At 49.0% G+C, this 18,993-nt stretch overlaps 1 protein-coding gene across 3 annotated transcripts; it reads right to left on the reverse strand.

Annotated features, from left to right (window-relative positions):
• Positions 1-2,253: 2,253 nt before the first annotated feature.
• LOC135370489 (microtubule-associated serine/threonine-protein kinase 2-like) lies at positions 2,254-16,160 on the reverse strand. 3 transcript variants are annotated; one of them, XM_064604246.1, is made up of 14 exons: positions 15,818-16,160; positions 15,640-15,692; positions 12,922-13,125; positions 11,946-12,107; positions 11,340-11,431; positions 11,167-11,284; positions 8,237-8,409; positions 8,090-8,160; positions 7,908-8,024; positions 6,273-6,754; positions 5,589-5,718; positions 5,374-5,525; positions 3,125-3,472; positions 2,254-2,639 (listed from the first exon to the last, which is right to left on the reverse strand). In XM_064604246.1, the coding sequence occupies exons 1-14, from the start codon at positions 16,011-16,013 to the stop codon at positions 2,379-2,381; spliced, it is 2,559 nt and encodes an 852-aa protein (XP_064460316.1). In that variant the 5' UTR covers positions 16,014-16,160; the 3' UTR covers positions 2,254-2,378. The 3 variants fall into 3 exon arrangements, with proteins under 3 accessions (XP_064460316.1, XP_064460315.1, XP_064460314.1); XM_064604245.1 differs by having other exon boundaries at positions 11,149-11,284; XM_064604244.1 differs by having other exon boundaries at positions 11,119-11,284.
• Between the last annotated feature and the right edge of the window lie 2,833 nt (positions 16,161-18,993).

Here is an 18,993-nt window from a genome sequence, read left to right on the forward strand (position 1 = left end):
GCGCGAGAAATAAAGCGGCCCTCGTTCAGTTGCACTCTGACGAACACCCAGCGAACAGCTGTCCTGGTCTCTCCCTCGTCTAGCAACAACTGGTGACCCGAGACATTGTGGACAACGGGCATAGCTCCCCTAGCGGTCCCTGCACAGAACTCAACTTAGACCGCCATGTTGCCCCATTCTAATTCTCGAAAGCCGATGTTTTCGTCGCTCCGTTTATTTTTTACTCTGGGTACATGGCTTCCAAGCAAAGAAAACGTTCATTCGCACTGTATAGAGATCATCAATTAAAGTTCTCTTCATTCCCGCTTTATACTGTACAAACAGCCTGCCAGGGACTGCCGTTCGGCGCACTATCGAGAGAGGGCGCCCGGGGCGGCTGCCCCTTTCGCCCCCCCCCCCCATCGTTACGGCTCAGGTAAGGGTCTTCGGAATATGGGAAAGAGCAGAGGATAAAGCGCGCAGGCGCCAGTGGACTGCTTAGTTGGTCGCTGACGTGTTACCACCGAGTGGCCTGTCCGCCGGTGCGGAGGGATGTTGCTCGAGGGAGGTCGTGCGTCCTGGGCAGACTTCAGAGCAGACTGCCGACGTCTGCCGTAAAGGAGCGTATGAACAAAGGAACAAAAACATTTATTTTACCACGTGATATGCGCATTCAGGAACTGTCACGTCATGTCAGGCCATGTCACAACGAGAGTTAGCGAAACCCTTGGTTGTCGGCTGTGCTGCCTGGGGGTTTTCCTCAGACGCTGCACGTCAGACGTATGTCGGCATAATACCCTTAGAAGTCTGCCCAGGATGCAGAAGCCGGTCCAGAGCGTTTAGTCGTAACGTTGCCCACCTCCGTAAGCCCGACAATCTCGAACACTTTTGAGCGTTAGTACCACCGCAAACTGCAAAAAGGAAGGAAGGGAAAACAGTGCGCGCGCATCCCTATTGGGCAGAAAACATGACTTCACAGACTGGCAGCCAATGGAAGCACCTTGTTACGATCGTCATTGTCGGAGATCTCGTGGGCCCACGAGCACGGTCCCAAAGGGACAAAATAATGCTTCAGGAGGGCCGATCATCCGTATTCTCTTCAGTTCTTCAAGCCTAAGCTTGGCCATCATTGTCATTCAGTCGTCCAGGAATATGGTAAAATCTGGTTCATCGTCATTATTTTGAGGGGGAGTCGCAACAACCCTTTCTGACCAGAGAGCTTGAAAGCTCTCGCGGAGGGTTCCACGCTGCACTGCGCGAATACATATACCTACCCCTGGACGTGTAACCTTACAATTTCTTTTCTAGTCCTATCCCGGGTTACCTCCCAGTCCCGGAAATCCAAGGCAATAGCACACAGTAGCGGAGAACGACGAACAGCAACTAATAATGAGCAGGAAGCGAGGATAGAAGTGAGGACCGAAGCCTAGAGCCTAGAGTAGAGCGTTGGTGGGCTGGATTTGGATGTGCGAGACGGTCACATATGCCAACAAATGGACAAGACAGCCGTTCTCAATAAGCGCAGCCCTGTGGACTGTCTTCAATACCGGATCCCAACCATTCTGTACTCGTCCAACAGAGATAACTTTCCCCTCGAAATAATATTGAACGCGAATACAAAGCTTATGCGGACAGTGACTGGCGTGAATCGTTTCATGACCATGTATCTGGACGTCGCCACAACAACTTAATAGGCCGAGAGGCTATGTATGCCGAGCTCGTAGCCATAGGACAGGAAACCGAAACTAAGCGACACCAGCTCTAGAGTGGCGCACCTGGCGTTTTATTTCCAACTGCAGGATGGGACAAGCGCAAGCTTGCCCACATCACATTTAAACACTAGTGCTGCCCTCTCCCTGAAAACGAAGAGCACACCTGCCGTCGCAGGTGCCTTTCCGCCTGCCTTTGCCGGAGCCCTGGAACGTAGCTTTCTGCCCAGGTGGTGTCCTTTCCGCGCCCCTTCGGGCTCGGGTGTTTGGAGCTGCACTTGACTCGCTTCCCTACCGTAAACGCCGGAGTCTCTTGCACCTAACATTTAGCTCTCCCGTAGACGATAGCCGTATGTCGGAGCCGTATGTCTAGCTACGCGGAGAGGTTCCCCTTCTAGAGTGGGCCCCGTGGCAGCGCACATTATGTCTAGCTACGCGGAGAGGTTCCCTTTCTAGAGTGCACTTCGTGGCAGCCCACATCCCGCTGCAACGTTTTCTGCGCCTTGGTGTTGCGCATTGCAAAGCAGACTGGTACACAGGCGTGGAGGCTGGATGCTACAAACAGTGTCAGGAAATATCGTCAGTTTTATTCCTAGTAACTACTCTATTAAAAATAGACAAAAAAATAGCGGCCGATTCGTCAGGTCGACTGCCTTATGGGTATATTACAGGAAATTCTTTAACGAACAATCACGTCTCCAATTCCGCTGCGGTGGACCTGCTAACGATGTTCACATCAGTGAGCACAGTCTCGCGTAGTTTGCTGACCGGGATTCGCCTGAGGCGAAACGGGGACAGACTAACGACAGAAAGCGTCACGTTCTGCTTGCTGGCACGCAGAAGTCGCCCGAAGTCTTCCTTGGTGAGCCCTTCCAGCGACGTCCCGTCCACGTGAGTGACGACGTCTCCGGGGAAAACACGATTGTTGGTCACGGTCACGACGTCGGTGTGCTGCGAGAAATAATGATCATGGCACCTGCTACCGTGCGAGAGTAACGTGCATCATTGTTTAAAAGGAGCAAACGCTAGCAACGCCCTCTTGCGCAAGGACGGTGAACGAAGGCCTCTCATGTGAGGCCTTCGTAGCTCCTCCTCACTTAAGGGCAAGAGAGAAAGAACGTTTCTGGCGAAGCGACAAAGATGCATGATCACCAAATCTGCCGTGTTCTTGGAAGTCATTTTACTCGCGACACAGTTCCTAGACCCATCTTTTGAAAGCGGTATTCTTGCGTAATTAATTAATGAGGACGCTGCAATAAAGCAATAAAGTTGCTCCCTTGACCTAGAATACGCAACCATCCATAATTGGGTGCGGACATCGTTTGCGTCGATGCAGGTGTACATAAAGTGACGACTGGCCACAGCTTACGTACAAGACACCACCACCAGGACGAATGCAAAGTATACTCATGTACGTAGAATATAAGATAACTTACGAGCAACACGAACACTTTGGCATACTGCTTGGCGCTCTCGTCCCAAGTGTTCGCGTCCAGAATGTCCATCCCATACGGGCGATTGCCGCTGCACAAATTGTTGGTCCATGCGACCACAACGCTCAGCTTGTCTGCAGTCCGCACGAAGGCCATCATGTCCCGACGCGTGGTAAGCAGACGGTACACGCTGGAAGACATCACAGAAAGGACCATCTGGTCTGCAGAGCTACCGACTAGCTTCTTCACTTTGCCCAGAGGCAGGTCTCCTACGGGAGTGCCGTTCACAGATAAGATCACATCCAGTGGAAGTAACTGAGACCGATCAGCTGGACCGTCGGCAGTCACATTCTGAAAACAAACAGGGGGACATCGTTCGTTGCACAGTACACATGACCTAGTTGCAAGGCGCAACTGCTTAGGGCAAACGGTATGTGGAACATATCAGCAGATACCGCACAATATCAGCAGATGAGATTCAGTGTCACGCTATTTGTCACGGGTTCCGGTAGGCACGGTAAGTTAACAGCGACGTTATCAGCGTTCTAACACGCGCTATAGACCTTTTTCACATACGCCTCGTAACCTAGCGGCTCTCCAGCGAACCATACTCGGTGTGCATCAAAACCAATCCACGTGGGTAGCACAAAGGACCGAAACCGGTCCGGAGCGGGACCGACGAGCTCGCACCGTTAGTGCGGTCTCCCCCCTGGTTCCCACTTCTGTCGGCCCAATACTGCGCCATCTAGTGAAGACGGAGATAACCCTCTCCGGCGCCTCAAGCTCACACGCAACCAACAAGGTCCAACTATAGACAGAGACAACTCAAGAGCTGCAGGTACACAGCAGTTTATAGGGCCATTCTGGCGACGGGGGACTCAGGTCCCCCAAGGTCGCCATTTTCCCATGTATTTGTTCCTATCCCGATGCGTGCAATGCCGGAGGCCGCCCTTAGGTACCCCATTGTTACCAGACGTTGGCTTGCGTGGATTGTAGCGCGCTAAAGATCCAGTTGAAGCACAATCCAAGCCAGGCCAAGTCACCGAAGGAGAAATGGACGACTGCAGCGCCTGCGGCGCCTGGTACGACAGGTACGCTTTGTGATGCACGCAGCCGTGCACTAGATCCTTCCGATCGCTCAACACGTTTAAAAACGGATCAAAAAGTGAAACACGACAGAGAAAGTTGTTATACGCGTTTTATTTGGACATATAAAGACTAGATTTATTCGCAGAAACAACAAAAACATTTTGCCGCTAAACTTAGCGCGCTGCAGTGATCCGGAACGGCAACAGTGGGGTATCTAGTGGCGGCCTTCTTCATTGCACGCTTTTCCGAGGTGAGTTTGGGGGACCTGGGGGGACTCGCCCTGACGTCAGACACGTCATCGCTCCGCCCACTTGGCACGAATGCAAGGCCAGCAAGGGGAGATTTCAAGGCTGTACCTCCGCTCCAAAATAGCGGTACTGGCCTTGGCGCCGCCAGTCTTGTGACGTAAAATGACGCGCTTTGAAACAGGCACCTCCCAATAGCCAAACTCTCCCAATAAACGGCTCTGCAGGTGCAGAGGTGTATCCCTGCCAGCGGGAAATGTAGTTCGCACATCGGAAGTGGGACATACCCGACGGCCCTGGGGCATACAAAAAAAAAGGGGGGGAAGTGAGCCGATTGGCATGTTTTGCTAGCACGGATAGTTTACGTGCTTGCTTCAAAATCATGAAATATGCGCTAAGTGTATCATACGCGACGACAGTTTGGAGAATGGGGGTGCACTATGTTGTTACTCGGAAGCGATATGCGCCCGCGTAAACAAATCACGGACGTCGTAAGATTTGTGGGCGGAGTTGACACTGGCTCTCACAACCTCAAGTGATCAACCCGCGATCTTGAGGCGCATTGTTGGGGTGCGAAAGCGAGTTTGGTGAATGAATGGGTGTGCAACAAGGCCGGTTAGGAAGGCCAGCGGTTATGTGGGCGGTGTGTAATGCGGTGTGGGCCCACCAGCGCTCTTCCCTCGAAGCGCTCTTCGCCTTTCTGGATACCACAGGACTTCGATCCTTATTGTGAAGGGGCTCATTATTTCATTCCCCACATCACCACCAGCAATGGGGTAGAGTATCGCCCCCTGGCGACGAAACTCCCCATTCATCATCTCATAATAAAGTTGTTGTTGTTGTTGTTGCATCTCGGATATCAAATGAGCTACAATACGCATAATAGCTGAGGGTAATACCCGTGAAATGTTTACTTACATCAACATATACGAAGAACGTATTATCTTCCTCCCCTGCTACTCTTTGCATTGAAAATCCAAAGCCCCAATACTTGCTGAATTTCTTCTTTCTAAAGAGAATGAGATCGACCTTCTCTGGTCCTAGCAACTGGCTGTCTTTCCCTTCAAGACCTGCGGCAACCATTAAAAAGGATGTTGAAAAGCAAGCTCAATGTCTGTCGATGATACACCTACTCGTAACCATGGTCTTCAGAGACGACTGTCCTGGCGAGCCCGCGGGGTTGTAGTCAATGCCAGACGAGCTCGTTGCGGTGGTGTTCATGAACGATCCAGACACGTTGAGCTGAGTCTTGCTTTGTTTCACCTATAGAAGAAACCACGAGCATTATCTTGAGCATTTACATGCTCTGTATGCAGCAGATAAGGCGCCAGCCCTTCCTACGATTTTGAAACCCACTATTTTGCCGCTAGAAAGTACGTTTTTCGCGCGCTGAAACTTCCTGTAATGCTCTGTGAAAGACCCGCTCACCGTGTACTATAGAGCCATTAAGAGCTGAACTTCGAGCTTTACCTGGACAGTACACAGAAAACCAAACAAGAAACACGTGTTATGCAGCCTTCTAGAATAAATGAGAGGGCACTATAGTACCCAGATCTCTGGAGGACCGAATCGTGGTGCTTCCAAGACCGATGGAACAACGGGTAGATGTCAACGTACAAAACTTCTATTGAGACACTTGCGGTTAGAATGATTAGAATAGCTCAAGTGCTAACCCGCTCCACCCACGATGTTTAGCCAGAACTGGCGCTTTCTAATCAGAACGGCTCGCGATAACGTTTCGGTACGAATTCGGGACGTGCACGTGTGCGTTTCCAAAGCGACCTCACTGGACGCAAACAATTACCGTCATCTCTTACCGAAACCATGAGTTTCTTGTAGGACGGCGATGCGAAGCAAAGTAACGGCTTCTGGCTAGAGGAGCTGACGTCCGTCATGTCTTCCAGCTGCAAGTGCTTCCGCTTGCTCGTAGTGTCCTGGCCAGCTTTTCCTTCGCGATCCGCATCAGCGGACATCAAGTCCTGGATGCTGGGAATGTTGCAGAGCTGCGTCTTCTGGTACAACTGCTTCCAGCTAAAGCGGTCGAAGAACGGGTGAGTCTTCAGGTCGTCGTAGCTTCTGGAGCCGAGCCGTTCGATGGGGTTCTTCTTGAGCATGCGGTAGGTCATGTCCTTCGCTGTGGTCGTTGCGGAGTGGGGATGTTCTTCAGCACGGGGCCATTTCAGTGGGGCAGTAATGATGCGTTCACGAAGCAGTTGCTTCGTTTTGCCTCTGTATGGCACCCGGCCAGTCATCAGCTTGTACATCACAATGCCAGAGGACCACCAGTCTGCTGCACGTCCTGGAAGTTTCACGGCGTGAGCCATCAGCACCAAGGCAGCAGCCACACGCTATCGTCTAATTCTAAACGGTAGACAAGCGTAGAATGTGGTTAGGCTATACCGATGCTTCTCCGGTGCTGTAGACAGGCATATGGCGCTTGGTGGTACGAATTATGATATGGTCCTTGCAGCGTGACCATGTCTTGTGTGTTAATAGTTTACGCTTTCAAAAATATTGGGAGGGTACATGTTTTGCGGCAGAGGTGTTGCCCTTGTTGCGCAAAGTGCTGCGTGTTTGTGTGTATTATGGATGTATGGTTGCGTGAGGAGGACATATGGGAGAAAAGGTGAAGAGGGTGAATACTCATCCTCTCCGAAAGAGTTATGTTATCTGTAACGCTTCTTTGAATGAATATTTTTGTAAAATAAGTAACGCGTGCGAGTTATACAGATTATGTCAGCATCGCATAATAAAGCGGCTTTGTTCAACGGCGTTCGGAGAGGCCTGTCGTTCGGCCTCGGAGGTAAGGCTTTGACGTCCTGAATGGCCCTCATTGTCAGGAATTTTCGCGAATTTCGCGATCGAACTTTTTTCGCGAAATTAAGGTTCTGCGAAATGTATAGGCAACGGGAATTAAAATGTATGGGCATTTCGGGAATTGAGTTCACGGTGGGGCCCCCATAAGCCAGCCGGCATGTACAGGCCGGCTAATTCTCGTTGCTTACTGCCGGCAGCGTCATGATCCCCCGATCTCCCGGATCCCGCTGTTCCGCTTCCGTCCACTTTCCGCACGAATTCGCGAAATTAAGGTCCCGCGAAATATTCCCGAAACGGGCTCCCACACGAATAGACCGCTCCCTGTTTGTAAACAAATGACGTCATAGTGTTCGACAGCGCCACCAATTTGGTTAGAGTTGAATTACGCTGGGAGCTAGAGGTGAACAAGGCTGCGCCCGAAAGCCACGGTCTTAAGGGGATTACGATGGCTTAGACTACCTTTCGATCTTACTTTTCTTTCAATAGGACGCAGCGAACAAGTGCCCATTCGTGGAACCCAGCCCTCCACTTCAGATTCCTTTCGGTTTCAGTGTGTCCAACCAACGTCATGACGTCGTTTCTCGGGTAGAGGTCTATTCGTGAATCATTAAGAACGTTAAATTTACAGTACTTACCGTAGGGTCGCCGCTTTAGGATTTCGGGTGCCATGTAAGGAATTGTTCCAGCCGACTCGCCATCGTTGAACTCGAAAGGCGTCCGCCGAAAGTAGCCCCGCAAAAGGCGCTTCGCAACTGTTACACAGAGTGGAAATTATCAACAAACATACATCAGTGGAGTACCCCGTGGGGAAACCTACAATGGCCGCTGCAAACTTTTGTGGTGTCGAAGTCGATCACCTTGACCCGACCTCCAGGAAGGATGAGCATGCTGTAAAGAAAGCAGTGTATCGCAAAAATGGGGGGCCAAATATCGCGCGAAGACATTGGCTGCTTAGCGTGCTTACTTGGACACCTTGATGTCGCGGTGAAGGAAGCCTCGGAGATGCAGGTGCTCGATTGCCAGGATAAGCTGCGCCATTATAATTTGCACAACGTTGATCTGCATGTACTCCTCCTTGGTGACGACCCGCATCAAGTCCAACCCCGGGACGTGCTCCATTACTGTCACGTACGCCTCCTGCGTACGCAAGCGTTACGTCTGACGTCACGAGACCGCACAATGACTAAACTTCACCGCACAACCGCTCCGGCCAACCGGCATCCCGAATCTGATCCTTAGGTACTTATACCTCCGTCCCATACCTCAGGGCAGTCCCATACCTCAGGGCAGTCCTCAATGATCACCCTATTGAAGAAAAGGTGAGATAACCTCAAAATCTTGAGGTTACCCCTGAAATCCCGGGGGTTTTGCTAAGGTAACCCAAGCAACTCCTAGGGCTACCCGAAGACGGCCTCAGTTTCGCTAAGACGTCCCTGGGATACAATAACAAACCATGTGTTAAATGCTCTGTGGTTTGCCCGGGACTTTCTCGTGTCTTAACCTAAATTCTCTGGCGTCACCTCAACATATTCTTAAGGACAAAGGTCGCGAGGTGCTCCGCAGATAATCTTGAGAAACTGCTCACAGGACCCCAGCGCTATACAGATATACGACTGTGCTGTCTGTGGACTTGGGGTTACCCAAGGGCTATTGAAAATTTGTTCCTGGGGTTACCTCAGAGCCTCAGGTCTTACGGTATTATGGGATGGTTGGGGTAATGGGACGCATACTAACCCCCCTGTCTCACACTCCTTCCTGCTTTCCTCTCTCCATCTATCCTCATCTGTACGCCGCACATAGCCACAGTTGCTTCGCGGCGCTAACACGAGGGTAAAAAAAAATCTAGTCAGTTTATCAAAACGGCGAGATCAAGCTATGACGAAGATGACGGCCGCTACCTTGTGGACCTACTTTCGAAGGAAATTGAAGAGGTGGTGGATTGCACATCCATCGCATGTGGGGCAACTACAAACACAGAAAGTGTTCCAGTGCATGGACAAGAGATATGGGGACATCTTTCGGGTTTTCTTTTACGTACTATATGCTATGCGTATAGTTTCTCGGCAGGTCTTCTCAGTATAGACCATCGCAACAGCATGCGTTTACTCGGCTAAAGGAGTATGCGCCTGATCTGCAAATCTTGTGTACTCGAGCCACGAAGTGCTGAAGCGCTCACTCGCTCAAGTATGAAAAAATCTTCCGAAGGCTGACTTCACAAGATGACTTCTTACAGACATCACAACTCATCAAGAAGGTAAGTCTCCGAAAATAAAAAAAATCAGGTCTGTAAGACACTATACCGTTTTGCCAGCAAGATTCCACAAAAGCATGAGACATTCATAAGGAAGTTGGTTGTCCTGCGACTCAGGATATATATCTGGGAAAAGGCAATGAGGGATATAAGGGCGGGGACCACAAGCAAGCCCTATGCCGGTGTACTCCTTGAACAAACTCAAATTTGCTTCACTCTTTTTTCCCTAGTGTTTTCTGTGCATACCATAGACACGTGACCGAGATGCCACATGCAGTACACATGTCCGACTATATCATCCACATTCATGTTACATTCTAGATACACTCATTGCAATATGAGAAGCAAACGTGTAATTAGTGCTAATTATGTTATTTGAGTGCACTTTTCGAGCGCCCTACGCAGCGCATTAGTAGGAGCAAAAAGAAAATGAAAGTAATATGGTTCAATGCTCTTTGAGAAGTTGATGCGTTAAACACTTGGTGGGGCTTTGCGCATGTTCAATGGTCATTGGTTTCAAATACCGTTGAAGATTTCCCGCGTAACAGAGGTGTTATAACGCTTCCCCGAGAACTAGTAGTATCACATGTCGCTGCACTGCAGCACTCAGACGGGACGAAGTGGGGTTAAAACAAGGAGACTAATAGTAATAGTAGTTGTAATAGTAGAATCATTCTGTGCAATTGTTTGCCTTCAGCGTGTTGTGTGGTCAAGTCATGTTTTAAGGCGGTACACCCTAAGAAGCAAAGGAGTACAATGGGGAGTAACTGCAGCTTCTAGTCCCCATTAAATTACTCCGCATTTTAGTCCCCGAACCAGGCATTTACTCCCTAGGACTGCTAATTGTCACTGAACTTCTCAAATGGCCTTCCCAATGCAACAGTCTACGTAAATATGTGCTCTTGGTCAATTTGATGGCATAAGACTGTATAACTCAGCCAACTTAGCAATTTCCCACCCGTACAGAGTAAGAAACAGTTTGCGCTTCTTTCTTCACAAATTGTGCTCTACGTATGTCGCAAGATTTTATATCGCTCGGTACATCACGGTTGACGGTTTGATTCAAAGTAATTTCATTAATGCACACGAATTATGTAACTCAAGACACTTAGAACAGATGGAACGCATTCATTTACTCCCATGCATTTACTCCCGGAAGGGACTATTCTTTGTGGCAATGCATTTAGTCCCCAAAAGGAATGAAATTACTCTTTTCTTAGAGTGTACACGCTAAGGAAAAATAATTAAGTTCGCTCCTTTTGGGGTCTAGATGAATTGCCACAATCAGACCCTCAGGAAACTAAGCGCACGTGCCTAACTGAACGTGGTTCCGCGCGGAGCAAAAAGCACAGACCAGGCGCAGAGAGCTCTGGATGACGTCATCTACTTTTCGAGAATCCGAAACTATGAAGTTGCCGGGTTCTTTCGAAAATTCGTGAAACCGCGTCATGTTAGCTGACGGCATTTATATTTTTGCGTATGGAATCTTTAAGTGAGGTTACTTCAAGATGCGGAATATAAGAAATATCCGTTTTTAGTCCACAGTGGCACTATTCGTTGTCCCTCAGTGTAAGCAGCACTGATGACGTGACTACCTTGACGCAGAAGCAACAGTAATACTTGACCAAGAAGGGATTTCGCACTACAGAAGCAACCACTTTGTCCATGGCCGCCTGCTTGTGTCTGCTGAACCGGTCCATGGCCACCAGCTTCACCGTCGCGGTGAAGTTAGCAGGCTTATAGTTCGTGAGGTACACAGCCCTGAGACACAAGGTGAATTGTTAACAAGACGTTATAAGGTATATAAGGCGCTTACCCAAAGCCTCCCGCGCCAAGCATCTTGATGCACTTGAAGTCTCTCATTTTTGGTATGTATGTTGAGAAAGGAGGTTGTTTTGGAATGCTCACCTGGAACATTCAAAGCCGTAGCTGGTGTCCAAGGTTCGTAATTAGCTTCTGTTACAAGGCTATTGAAGCGAACCATATAACCATGTAGAAGTACTCACTCGAGGCCCTGCTTAATTAGCCAAACAATTTGTCAAATTGCCAAACATAGGCGATTGCCAGTCGACCAGGTCTCTAGTATAGAGTAACTCGTGAGTGTAACTACCGTTATTTCGCCTGCCGCAAGGCAGCTGCTGGTTAACGGACGGAGAAGCAGTTATGCTGCATTATATATACATATTCGCACGCAATCCTTTGCCTATAAGCATGCCGTAACCCGTGCCCCAAGTCTCACTCGTTTTGTGGGGCAGCCTATCGCATAGTGCTTATTGGACACTGGGTGGTCACAAAGGTTAACTGTCTTGCACGGCAACAGCTCCCGCTTCCGTGAAGTCAGGGAGGGATTTAATTCAGTGTGGTTGGTTCCGCGCTTTGTCAGCATGGCACCCGGCACAACGCTCTTCTCAACATGTCTTACTCGACTAAGTTTGTTGACAATGGCGTCTCCTATTCCCATCCAATCGGTGACCGACACTTCAGCTATTTTCTCCAAGGAAGTTGCCACTTCGCCCACGATAATGGTCAGCTTGCGCACCGTGGTAGCCAATGTCTTAGCCACCTCAGGGTCTTTCTTGGTGCACTGTTAAAAAATGAAATGATGCAATATGAATACTAAACTGATGTGAAATATCCAATTCAATAAACCTCTACCCAAGAAACGTCATCATGACGTTGGTTGACACACCGAAACCAAAACAGATCAGAATGGGAGGGCTTTGTTCCACGAATGGGCACTTGTTCGCTGCCTCCTATTGAAAGAAAAGTAGGACCGAAGGTCGCGTCCTTTTCAGAGACCATCGTAATCCCCTCAAGACCGTGGCTTTCTTCCAAGGCGCGACCTTGTTCGCCACTAGCTTTGAACGTAGTTCAACTCTACCAAACTCGTGGCGCTGTCGAACATTATGACGTCATTTGTTTACTAACAGGTAGAGGTCTATTCAATTTTTCTTTTCGGTTGGCAGGGGAAGCAAAAAGCCGAGGAGGCTCGACTATTCCGGCGGCGGGGGAGTTACGCTGAACGTAAGACGCGGCGGAACTTCTGGTTTCTGCTTTTACTTCCACTAGAATGTTCCACGGGGATGTCGCCCGTGTGAATATAGACGACCCTCTGTTTACAAACATGTGACGTCACGATAAGACTGGCTCAAGGTTATATTTTGCTTTGGTGGGCAAGAAGCAGGAAAAACGCGTCTGCTGATAGGCCGAAAAGGCTGATAAGGTTGATAGGTGCCCACCAGCATACTTTGCGCGGCGGCGAAACGTAGCCGATGACGTAGGGGTGCAGGTCGTCTATACAGATAACTTCAGATGCTGCGTTCGTGCGTCCGCGTTCGTCTTTATCCAGGGTGTTTCCACTGAGCTTTTAATGGTTCCAGAGTAGCGTGATTATTCACCATGCTATGTAATCCGACGAGGTTCTCAACCATGTCTCTGAGGTCCTGGTAGTTGATGACCTGTTTGTTGAGCTTGATGAGACATTCCTGGGCGTGCAGTACAACTTCCTCTTGGCAGAAGTGAGACAGTGGGTCCCGGAGGAGAGAGATCTTGCTCTCTCGCTTTATGAAGAACTCCAACAGCACGGTCGCGGTCTTAGGGATCTGTACGGTAGGCCAGAAGAAACAGCACGTCAAACGCGCGCCTCAAGTTGGAGTTGAACTCACTTTCGTTTCTTTTTTTTTTCTTTTTTTTTTGTTCTCCGTTAAGCGTAAACCGCATGGCCCGAAAAGCGTTCGAATTCTTTCCGAACTGAATTCGGGACCGAACTTCTTTCGGAGAAATCGGAAGTGACGTCAACCGAAAAAGTGGCAAGCATCCAATGGCTAACGATGAAAGATGAAAGTCACTGAAAAAGGTCTCTTATCCAATGGCTATTCAGCCGGAAGGAGAAACACAGCAACAATGACGTAGCAATCGGGTCAACTGTTGCCGTGGGCGCGACTTCTACCCCTATGGATACAGGGATTATCTCATTGAGCTGGATGGTTGATAGGCGATGCGCCCCAAGGTCAGAAGTCTTCGGCAGAACTTTGGCTTGCAGCTCGGTACCATGCAGTGATGCACAGAAAAAAGGTTCGGTCCCGATTTCGGTTCGGACAGTTTTCGGATAGTTTTTTGTGCCACGCGGTTCAGCCTTTAAGGCATGTTACGTGTTTGAATGCATGTTTGTTTTGTTTTGTTTTTCTTAGCCGGTGTGTTTTAAATGCGTTTATATATTGACTGATCTAAAAGAGTTCTGCACAGTTCGCAAAACACTGGTATTGTTGCGTGCATATGATAAAGTCCTCGAATGAGAACGACTCTGCAAAGTTTCGTCGCATTTAGTAGACGCAAACATATTCTAAAATCATTCCCAATTATGTAAAAACTCGCTGGCTCTCCTCCGTAGACAACCTGTTCGGTGCCGTAAAGGCTCATTTCCGAACGAACGGAAGCTTGCGCGTTCGGCCACAGCCGGCTATTTGGATCCGCTGCGCGACTGCGCAATATTCTCCTGCATTCTCTTCTGAAATGAACTTGCAGTTCGGCTGGCCCTGACTGAATCCTGCAACCCCGCCTCGGAAGGGCGCACGCCGGGCGACTGGCATCGAGGGATGACGTCATGACCCACACGAAAATGGCGCTTCTTTTGCATCGGCGAAACCTCACGGTATATAACGCAGTTAATTCCCAGTGTTCTGTAACAACCACAGAGACCAATCGTGGCGGGCTATGAACTTCACGCAAACATTATCGGTGAGTTTCGGTTCCTCTGTGCAGAACTCCTTGAACCCAGAGCTCAGACTCGAAAGACTGAACTTCACCGCGTAACATTCTCATGGTCAACCACCACTAAGAGGCGCAAAACACTAATGCGGCCGTTATTGCTGAACAGTGATTCCAGCGCTCGAGTGTTGCAGAGCCGTTTATGAGGAGAGTTTGGCCATTCTGCGATCTCTTGCCGCCCGGAGATGGGGAGCTGCCGTGACGTCAGAGCCGCCGTCGCTCCGCCCACTTGCAACACCACCTAGATACAGAATGCCTGCGCGCTCGTCGAGGTCAGCCAATCAGGATCGTGTGTTCAACGGTCGTAGCCAATAACGAACGTGCTTTCAGCGATCGTGGCCAAGGAGAACCACCACCGTCGTCTGCGAGTTGATTGAACGTCGCCGCGTACTAAATGGGAAAACTTGGAAATAAAAGCGCAAAATGGTCTCAATCTTTCGCAAAACTGATTTTCTGGAAAGCGTCTGGCACTTTTTGTCTGAATAATTAGGTCTGCAGGTTCCAGGTGAGCTGCAAATATTTGCAGGTTCTTGAATTCGCAGAACGGTGAATCGCAGTAGCAGACGAATTCTGACTATATATGTCCGCGTAGCGAAGGGGGGAGAGGAGGCAATGCGCTGGCTTTCTCTATCTAGGTGATGTTGCCACTTTGCCGGGATGAAAGGCGAGCCGCGGCAGCACTGGGGGATTTCAAGGCTGTGCCTCTGCACCAAAATGGTGCCACTGGCCTTGGCACCGCCCACCGTGTGACGTCAAATGGCGCGCTTTGAGACAGGCTCCTCCCAATGGCCAAACTCTCCTAATAAATGGCTCTGGAATGTTGTGCGTCGCGACGCCGTCTGGTGAGCAGCGTCTCGACTACTCTTCGCAACACCGCCATTTTGATTGTCTTGAAGGCGGGATTCGTTCGTGTTGCATTATAACTTTATAGGCTACAAGGACTGAATCTCCTTCAGAGCTTTATTGCCGACAACACAATGTTCCACGCGGTAGTTTCCCCAGAAATCGAGCTCTCGGGGGCAGGGGGGGGGGGGGGGATATGTTTATGGAAACATGTGTTGGTATATGCATTGGTAGATGAGCTGTATTAGGCAATCTAAAATATTTCAGGGAGTGTTGAAAAACACCAGAAGGTGTGTATTCCAGGTACATTGAGTAATCGTCGAGCGTAATATGCTGGCACTTGTAGCCACAGAGCAATACCCTGTAGCCCCAACCTCAGCCGAGAATTTTCGCCGCATTAAACGTGCTAAATGACGCCATTAATATAACGTGTGGCAGTTACAGCGTCCCTGCAAAAGTCATCCATGCGGTCTCAGATACGCAAAATTGTAACCACAAGGACTTACTCTGGGGAACAGTGCCACCAACATCTTCGCCGATGTCTTCCTCTTGTCAGAAACTGAAAGGAGCAAATGTCGGTAGGCATTGCGATCAGCTGAAGATAAAGAATGCAGTTTTTCCCGCAGCAATAATTGCAACAAGTTTTAGCAGAAGAACTATTTCGCATCACAGCCGTCGTCTTACTGGTTTTCTGCTCAGAGGACGACATGGCCGTTGGAGCTTCTGTGTCTATGGTGAAGCTGGGGCTGAAGATGGGGTGCAGAGGTGAAAAAGGACTATGGTTCGAAGTTAACAGCTGGAACACTTCTTCTGGAACACAGTGGTGCGTAGAACATGAGTGCTCGCGTGGTACGCTCTTATACTTCTTCTTCTTCGCCATCAAAAAGGTGGGACGATGTTGATGTCGACTGAGCCAGCTAGGCGATCAACTGTAGCGTCTGGAACGGACCTGTGTTGCTTTGCCTGATCTTGACAAGGGCAAGCTAGGTGGCAAACGGTATGAATGGGGACCTTGCAACGGTGAACGGTAACAGTGGAATAACAAGGTTATATAGAAGATGTTAAAGCGCCACTAAAACTCTACAGTCTACTCTCAACATAAAAATATATATTTGTTTTATTGATGTAGATCCGCGAACGCCAGATATATAAATGCCGTCAGTGAATAGTATTACACGCTTCCACGGATTTTCGAAAGAATTCGGAAAACTTCATAGCTTCGGACTCTTCGAGACTATAGGTTACGTTATCGAAAGCATTGGCGTATGTCGCCTAGCAACAGAGCGCGCGCGCGCTCCTACCTAGTCTCCACTCTCCGCCCCATGCTGGAAGTCCGCTAGCAGCTGCGGTGTGAGAAGACCGAAACAGACTTTTCGGGGGGCAACGATGCCAGATGCGTGCAGATATATTATATTATTGGCCTGTTAATCGAAGCGACGGTTAAGCCGATTTCACTCACGACGTTAAAGGAAAAGCGGCCTTTACTTTCTGGTCACTCCCACAACGTCGGGTACCAACAATGGCTATCGGTAGCAGTCTGGAACGGGAAAGTAAAAAAAAAAGCACAATGCAATATACCTAATTAGTAATGCTCTGCAAGTGCGTCAGCTAATACTTTACTGTCACGTGGCACTTGTCTGCCAAGCTGGAGCAGCGTCCCTATGCGTGGACCCCTGTGAGCGCAATGATCAGCTCGTCTCTTGCCCCCTTACAACCGCCCAGAGTCGTGAATCCAGGAAGACCACTCATTCCAGCATAGATGCCATTTTTTAATACGCCGTTTTCTTTGTATAAAACTGCTAAGCAGGTGAGTATGATGCACCATAAGAATTACTTCACCCCATAGAGCCATAATTAACGCAGAAATGGGATTTAAAGTACGCCGCAAAAAGCGATCGACCGTGCGCAACAGCGGTGGAGAGCTGTACCAGCCCGTGATCTCCGAAGTCGTTCAAGACACCTGTGTGACTTAAAGGGGCTCTCCGAAGATCGCGCGCTGGGCGAGCTGCCTCCCCGTCGCTCTCAACTGTCCACCTCCTCCACAGTCTTTAGAGTGACGTCTTACCATGGAGAAAAGAAGGGCATAGTTTTCCGTTTCCACGACGACGCAGGCGATTATAAAAGGAGCCAGGCACCGGAGAATAGACTTCGTTTCCTTCGGAGACCCGTTTCTGCGGGCCAGGTGGCGCCAGTGAGCAGCAACATCAGCGCCCCAAAATATGCAACACGCGGGAGTTTAGCAGACGACGCGCCAAATTCAAATACATGGTCTCGAGTTGTTCGCACTTTGCAAGATGCACCGCTTTTTCTGTGGGTTCCCTACTAGGTCTTGTAGCTTTCCTTGGTGCCATACCGCTTGAAAGACCATGCAGAAACCGCTGATGAAATGCCGCTGTGCAAACTTCGCTGCAACAGCCCTATAGAGCCTCATAGCAAAAACGTCACTTCCAGTCTGTCTGCCGATGCTTCTCAGCGCTGATAGGCGCCACTGTTAGCAGTAGCTTGAAAAAAGAAACTAAAATGCAGTTTTAAAAACCCAACAGCTAAAAAACCGTTCAAATGAGGAATGTGGGACTTTGCGTGTCCAATCCATGGACTAGAACGTATGAAATGGAGTCACACATCTAGTGGGTTGCATATACAGGGTGTCCCAGAAAACGTGTCATTGAATTATAATAAAAAAACTACACCACCTAGAGTCATGCGGTCAACGGCATTTGTTCTTACTGGGTTTTTGCCACCTCCTCATGTGAATGTCGTGTAACGTAAGTTTAATTATGTAAATTTTTGCGAACTGAACTCGGAAATTTGCCTAGTAAATGTCACTTTTTTACCCCACCAATGTGAAGAGCGTGTCTAATCTACTCAAATTAATGATAATTGACAGGGATATTCAGGAGTTATCCCATCGGAAAAAATAGCCGAACATCATGCTCTACGGAGGTCGCACAGAATAGCGCACGATGAATTTTTCAGCGCAATCTTTGTCAGTCCGACGAAAGGAGGTTGGAAACCCAGCCCACCCCGGCATCGCAAAAAGAGATAACGCAGGCGTGGCTTATCACGTCCGACTTTCCCTGGGATAATGCTTTCCCTCTCCCAATTTTAAGAACTGTTACTTTTTCTACTATCACTCTTTGGGCTGGCTTCGGAACCTCGTTTCGTCGCACTGCGAGCGATTGCGCTCAAAAAGACATTGCGCGTTATGGTCCGGTGCTCCGAAAAGCATGATATTCGGCTATTTTTTCCGATGGGACAGCTCGTGAATATCACTGTCAATTATGATGAATTAGAGTGAATTCGGCACGCTCTTCATATTGGTGGGGTAAAAAAGTGACCTTCCCTTGGCAAATTTCTGAGTTCAGTTCGCAAATATTTGCATAATTAAACTTGGGGCACATGACATTAACTTTACAAGGTGGCAAAAACCTAATAAGAACAAATGCTGTTGACCGCATGATTCTAGATGGCGTAGTTTTTTTATTATAATTCAATGACACGTTTTCTGGGACACCCTGTATAGTTTCTCAAACCCTTTAATCAGTATATCATAAGAATCGGCCAAGAGCTGGTTCAATGTATTATGTTTGTTCAACATTTCAAATACATTTCTTTTTTCCAGCTTCTTTGGCGGCATGATGACACGGCAGCTTATGACTAACACGAATCTGTAGATGCAGAGTAGGTCGATTTATGTATGGCTTATCTCGCGTGCTACAGGGTTAATAATAAGACTTGTGTTTCTGCTTTTCGGCATCTTGCGAAAAAATTCGAAATGCAAACTGCATCCTGAATGAGTTATCCTACCAGTACCACGAGCAGTGCCGGATTTACAGTGGTGGGGGCCCTGGGGCACTGTG

Source organism: Ornithodoros turicata, chromosome 10 (genome assembly GCF_037126465.1).
Source record: "Ornithodoros turicata isolate Travis chromosome 10, ASM3712646v1, whole genome shotgun sequence".
NCBI lineage: Eukaryota > Metazoa > Arthropoda > Arachnida > Ixodida > Argasidae > Ornithodoros > Ornithodoros turicata.

What these genes read in the sequence shown, in the direction of transcription:
- LOC135370489 (XM_064604244.1), bottom strand. Translation starts at nt 16,013, where the DNA reads ATGGCGAAGAAGAAGAAGTATAAGAGCGTACCACGCGAGCACTCATGT. An exon ending in AAAAGTTTGCAGCGGCCATT is followed by an intron (nt 8,025 to 8,089) that starts GTAGGTTTCCCC and finishes TCTGTGTAACAG; the next exon opens with TTGCGAAGCGCCTTTTGCGG. An exon ending in CGTTCTTCGTATATGTTGAT is followed by an intron (nt 3,473 to 5,373) that starts GTAAGTAAACAT and finishes GTTTGTTTTCAG; the next exon opens with AATGTGACTGCCGACGGTCC.